The following is a 6,574-nucleotide window of genomic DNA, read 5'->3' as shown; positions in this document are numbered from 1 at the left end:
TGGAAACACTTGGGAGACACATTTTCATTTATTTATTTATTTTTTTGCAGTACGCGGGCCTCTTACTGTTGTGGCCTCTCCCGTTGCGGAGCACAGGCCCCGGACGCGCAGGCTCAGCGGCCATGGCTCACGGGCCCAGCCGCTCCGCGGCATGTGGGATCCTCCCGGACCGGGGCACGAACCCGTGTCCCCTGCATCGGCAGGCGGACTCCCAACCACTGCGCCACCAGGGAAGGCGGAGACACATTTTTTAACGTCTCATAACTTCACCTCTGCTAGGCTGCTGTCCTAGCCAAATACAGATTGCTCTCACTTAAGACCACATGTGTCTTTATTTGACTATCAGTGACGTTACAGTCACCACATTCCAAAGGACAGAACTAGGAGAAGAAGTTCTGGAAAGGGATAAACAGAAGCCCCCAGGAGCTACTCTGTGGGGAGGGTGGGAGGAGCCCGCCATGTGAAGCCAGACTTAAAATACTAGGGTCCAGCGATCAGTAAAAGCGAGGACAAATGGACACAGAGAGCAGTTCTCAACCTTGGGTACACATTGAATCACCTAGGAAAGTTAAAAGGTTGATGTCTGGTTCCACCTCGAGATCTGGACTTATTTGCCTGGGGCGTTCTATTGCGCCACCAGGGTTGAGACCATTGGTCTATAGAATCACTAACAGAATAATTTGAATTCAAATTATTCAAACTAAAATTCAAACTATAATTTGAAAAGATACATGCATCCCAGTGTTCACAGCAGCACTATTTACAATAGCCAAGACATGGAAGCAACCTAAAGGTCCATCAACAGTGAATGGATAAAGATGTGGTAAACACACACACACACACACACACACACACACACACACACTGGAATATTACTCAGCCATAAAAAAGAAAACAATGCCATCTACAGCAACATGGAGGGACCTAGAGATTATCATACTAAGTGAAGTCAGACAGAGAAAGACAAATATGATATGATATCACTTATATGTAGAATCTTTTAAAATGATATAAATGAACTTATTTACAAAACAGAAACAGACACACAGACATAGAAAACAAACTTATGGTTACCAAAGGGGAAAGCGGGTGGGGGAGGGGTTTTGGATTAGCAGATACAAACTTCTATATATAAAATAGATAAACAACACGGTCCTACTGTACAATACAGGGAACTATATTCAGTGCCCTGTGATAAACCATAATGGAAAAGGATACAAAAAAGAATATATATATGTACACCTGAATCACTCTGTTGTACACCTGAATCTAACACGACATTGTAAATCAACTAGACTTCAATTTTTTAAAAAGACAATAAAGAAGCAGCAGAATCTGTTGGTCAGCTACTGTCACACCAGCTCACCACTCACTCATTCATTCATTCCTGCATTCACAAACCATTTAATAAGCATTCACCACATACCCTGTCCTGTCCTGGGTGCTGAAACTTGAAGATCTCAGAGCCTACTTGGGGAGACAAATGTCTAAATCTGTAACTTTCATACAGCATAGTAAGTGTGACTATACCACACCAAACTTACCATTTCTGATAGGCCCCTATGACAGAGACTACAAGCTGCTTACCAACATCCATGTCTTCCTCTTCTCCCTGAACACACAGCTAGACCACATTTCCTAGCCTCCCTCCCTTGTAACTAGATGTGGCCACGGGACTGAATTCCGGCCAGAGGAATGTGAGAAGAGTGATATGTGCTATTTCTAGGCCTGGCCCATAGAAACCTTCCAGGCCTGCTTCTGCGTGCCCCTCCACGCTCTTTCCCCGGCTCAGATAACTGGAGCGGCAATTCTCAGGGCCACCTCGGAAGTCATAGTGGAAGCTGGAGGAGCCTCTGTCACCCCGGGTCCCTGAAAAGCTTCCTGGAAAAGAGTCACCCCACCAACTTGTTTATCCGCCCAGGCCTATCCCTTTAACAGGAAGTAAACTCTTGCTGTGTTTTCCTCCTTATTCTTTAGTCTGCCCGTTAGAGCAGTTATCCGAGCATTACCTTAATAGAGTGCCCTTCATTATCAATGTGAATAATAATAAATAGAGCAGAGCAGTACCCTAATACAGTACCCTTCATTAAGTAACTCCACTTACAAGTGCAGTAATTCAGCCCAGGGAGATACCATCCACGTCAAATACCTGTGCTTCACAACCTTGCTCAAACTTCCCCCAACTTGACAGACTGGACAACCCCCTCACACCTGTACACCCCATGCAGGGAGAGATTCTCAAAGGTAGGGACTGGATATCACCTTTGATCCTTACTGCAGCCTGGCACATAGTAGGTGCTCGAGGAAAGGGTGGATAAAAAATTGAGCTGCTGGAAAGATGAGCAGAGAGGGATTTCTGGCCAATCATCTCTTCCGTGCTTTGTGGTATGGAATTCTGGAGTCTTGGGTGGGTAAGAAAGTTGAGAGGATTTGTCACCAGTATTATACAGTTTAATGATTTGTCATTAAACTGTATAATACATACAGTATAATACAACATTATACTCAATTATATTCCAATATAAAATAAAATTTGGAGTAAATCAATTATACTCCAATATAAAATAAAATTTAAAAAAATGCTAAAGCATGTTCTTCACAATGAAGGGAAATGACAACAGATAGAAACTTGGATAAGAATTACTCCTGGGACTTCCTGGTGGTCCAGTGGGTAAGACTCCAAGCTCCCAATGCAGGGGGCCCGGGTTCGACCCCTGGCCGGCGAACTAGACCCTGCGTTCCACAACTAAGAAGTCCACGTGCCACAACTAAGATCCAGTGCAGCCAAAATAAATATAAAGAAATCAATTAAAAGTATTGCACCTGATGGAAGAGTACATCACTTTCTTACACAGGCGAGGAAAAGAGATTGTGAGCCATTGGTCAGAATGGACCATTAGCCTCTAAGTTTTCTATCTGCTGAAGCCACAACTTTTCAAATTAGAAGCTTAACCCAATAGTTGGTTATATAATGGTTTGAAAACAGCATTTTTTTTCAATATAATGGAATAGAAGGGACGAGAAAAGAGTAAAACAGAAACGCCTCTTTTAAAAAAAAAATCAGAAACAATACAATAAATGCCCACATGAAAAATAATACTCTTTCTGAAAAGCTATTAATGAAACTACAGCCCATTATGCTAGGCAGTGTCTTATATGTCACACAAATACCACTGTGCCATTCTTCTTAAACTTTAATGTTGATGAACGAATCTCCTTTTCTTAGGCAATGAGACCCACGGGACTTACTATCTCTTTTCTGTTCTGCCTGTCAGGAGGCTCATAGGTAAGTTTTCACTCAACTACAGGACCTCTTCTTCTCTAGGTTTTGGTGCTATAATAATATGTTCCTAATCTTTCATTATTTGGCATTTGCTCATTTATCTTTGATTTAAGTTTTATTGCATCTAGGTTTTCCTTTTTTGTAATTTGTTTGAAGATGAATAAATAATAGAAATAATTACTGATATAGGCAAGAATAAAAATGGATTAAAAAGGAGTTAGGGTGAAGAATAATTACCAAAATATTAAAAACAGGTATTTTATTTATTTGCATTTAATTTTTTTTCACAATGGGCTTGTATCATTACTTTTTAGTTTTTAAGCTATTTTAATTAGTTAATGATGAACAATAGGCTAGAAAGTGGGAATTATCCCTTGGTCAGTGGGCCAGTCAGAAGATGCAAGGGTGCTTTATACCTGTGTTTGCTACACAGAGACAGGATCTGACCCTGGATCCTTGTGAGAATTGCCATCCTTTCGTAGTTTCAGCACAAGTTAACCTAGATGGAGAGCTGTCAGCCAGACAGACTTATAAATTATTTCCTTAAGAGTTTCCGGAGGAAGGGCAGGGTTGTCAGAAGGAGCCTAAGAAAGACCTCTAGTACATCTTGAAATGCCTGAAGTATGGACGGGGCTAATTTCTTCGGTTTGGTCTAAACAAGCCCAGGTTTGATCCTGGTTCCTCATTCTCATGTCCAACAACAGTGGACGTGGTTGCTACACTACTAGGATCAACTTAGGGCCCCCAGAATCCTGACAGGCCACTGTGTGCCCTTGTTGATCCTTGTAGCTCCAGCACTGAGTGTAGTACCTGGCTCGGCAGGTGTGCTCTGAACTGCTGTGAGCTGCAAGCACAGGTGCATGGTGTGCAGATCCACTGAAATGATCGTGAGCCAGGTCTGCTAGAGCACATCAGACACTGGGCAAGTCCTCTGCCCCCAGTGGGTCAGTCTCTCCCACGTGCCTGTGAGCCACAGATGTGGAACTCAGATAACCTGTGCTCATTAAGTCATGTCCCCGGTGGAGATCACAGTGGCACATTGCCTTAGGAGTTTGGTGATGACAACCTGCCTTCCTGGGCTTGACCCCACTAAGTAAGTTAACCATGATGATCCCAGATTGGAAGTCGTGTCAAGGCAAGCCTTGCCTGGATTATGACCACAGCATCACCTACCAGCCTTGCAAAATTAGTGTCTCCCTAAAAGCCCCAGTTCCACCCACATTTCTCAACCACCCCTCTTTGTTGGTATCTACACTCCCTTCTAATGGCTTCTTGAGAACAGAACAAAAGCAACAAGGTGAGGTGGTGGGAAATGAAACTGAATTCCAACTTTATCCTTCTCTGATGACTCGGTAGTTAACACAATGTAACAGGCATATTTCTTAACCTCTCTGAACCTCAGGTTCCTCGTCAATGAAATGGACTTAACACTGACCCCCATATTTTGGGGGAAGCAAAGCACGATGTCTGGTATACAGATGATGCTTGATAAATGTTACTCTTCCCTTTCTCTTTGAAAAGTCAAAAACACATGGCCTGAGTCCCAAGACTCCGCGTGATCTGGTTCACTCTCACCCTCTCCCTCTCCCTCCAGGCACTGGGCTTCCCCCCTATTTTTTGGACAGCCCAAGCACATTGCTGCCATGGGGTCTTTCGCCACTACTGCCTTTGCTAGGTCATTCTCCAGGTGTCCACATGGCCGGTTCTTTCCTTGAATGCAATCTCTGTTTAAACTCCTTCTCCCCAACCATCTGCATACAAATAGAGACCGATTCTACTTTGTAGCTAGAGGCAAGATCCTCATCTCTGGTGGTCAAGTTTCTGTTCTCCGTGTGCTCTAGGAATCAGGTCCTCATTAAAGAAAATGAAAGGCAAGCTCCACTTTAGAACCCGGTGCCTCTGGCCCCCTAGCTGTGCCCTGTAGTGGAAGAGGGCAGGGAAGGGGCGGAAAGAAACTGGACAGAACCTGAGGCTGGTGTTTGGAACCCATCCCCACTCCTCACACAGCTTTCTCCATCAGCCAGCAAAGAGGCCCAGGACCCACGTAGAGGCAACCCAGAGAGCGATGCAGGTGCCCCGAAAGGACCGTCTCAGGTCCTTGGCTCCCAAAATGATGGTGCATGACAGGACACAGTGAGGGGGAGATTGGGCCCTGGACACCCAGCAGCTGAGGCGGGGCTCTAATGTCCGGTCCCAAGCACAAAGCCCAGGCACGTGCAGGGACCCGGAGTCTCGTCATCCTCCACAAGCGCCCTACCTTGTCTAAGATCTTCCCTCACCTGTCACCTGCCTTGGGGCAGAGACCTAACCTTGCTCAGTGGGAACTTCTATCCCGGACCTGCATCCACACGGTCCCCGGACCAGCATCCACACGGTCCCCGGACCAGCATCCACACGGTCCCCGGACCAGCATCCACATGGTCCGGGGTGTCCTCTCCACACCTGCTCACAAAGTCTCGGGACTGTGCCTGATGCCTACCTTCCAGTCCCTTCTGCCCACCGTTCATGCCAATGAGGTGGGCACCCTGCCCCCGCCACTCCACGCCTCTCCCACGAGCCACCAGAAACAAGACACCCAACAAAATCCCTTTCCAAGCAAGGTCAACCCTGCCAAACATGTCTTTCTACTCAGTATCATTTGGAGGTGCAGCAGTATCACATCCTGCCCCCCTAAACGCTGCCTCAATTTGCTTTTCCTCTAAAAAAAAAAGTCCCCAGGAAAGTCACGCCTGTGTTTCCCTGCACCCCGAGGTGTAAATGTCCTTCCTGGGGGTGGGTTTGGATAAGGGCTGGAGGAGACTTCCTGAAACTGTGAAGCTGCTCCAGGAATGCCAAAGTCAAATTGCAGGGGGTGAATCTGAACCTCTCTCCTCAGCAGATTAAACTCTGGGTGTTTGCTTACCATTCAGATGCACTGAACTGAACACCCCCGACTTAACAAGAAGATAAAGAGATAGGAATTGGTAATTCATCACCAAAAAGCCACTGCACCAATCTCCTGCCTCTTGTCCTACCTCTTCTCCCCTTGATCGGAAATGAGTGTCCAGGAAAGTGCTCGGGCATCCCTCGCCTTCCCCATCCTGGGAGAAAAGGATCAGCTCTGGAACCACCATTCCAGGTTCACTTGGGGTCACGAATCCCAAGGGGTAAGAGGCCATGTCCTTCACTCCCAGCCCCTCTGCCTTCTACAACTTGTCAGGACCAGGGTCCCCGGCAGGGGGGACTCACCGCTCAGCCCGGGGGTGGCCATGGTGCGGGCGCGCAGGGCAGGAAACCGGGACTGCCCCGCTG

The 6,574-nt window shown here is 46.3% G+C and overlaps 1 protein-coding gene across 1 annotated transcript in view; it reads right to left on the bottom strand.

The window, feature by feature from the left end:
• The window catches only part of ANO2 (anoctamin 2), a 333,331-nt gene extending 326,757 nt beyond the window's left edge, over positions 1–6,574 (bottom strand). Inside the window, exon 1 of the mRNA XM_079936516.1 lies at positions 6,512–6,574. Coding sequence (XP_079792642.1) covers positions 6,512–6,533 — 22 coding nt within the window. The 5' untranslated portion in view covers positions 6,534–6,574. The remainder of the gene's footprint in view (positions 1–6,511) is intronic.

This window comes from Stenella coeruleoalba, assembly GCF_951394435.1.
Source record: "Stenella coeruleoalba genome assembly, chromosome: 11".
Classification (NCBI taxonomy): Eukaryota; Metazoa; Chordata; class Mammalia; order Artiodactyla; family Delphinidae; genus Stenella; species Stenella coeruleoalba.
This window is presented reverse-complemented; position numbering and strand designations above follow the sequence as displayed.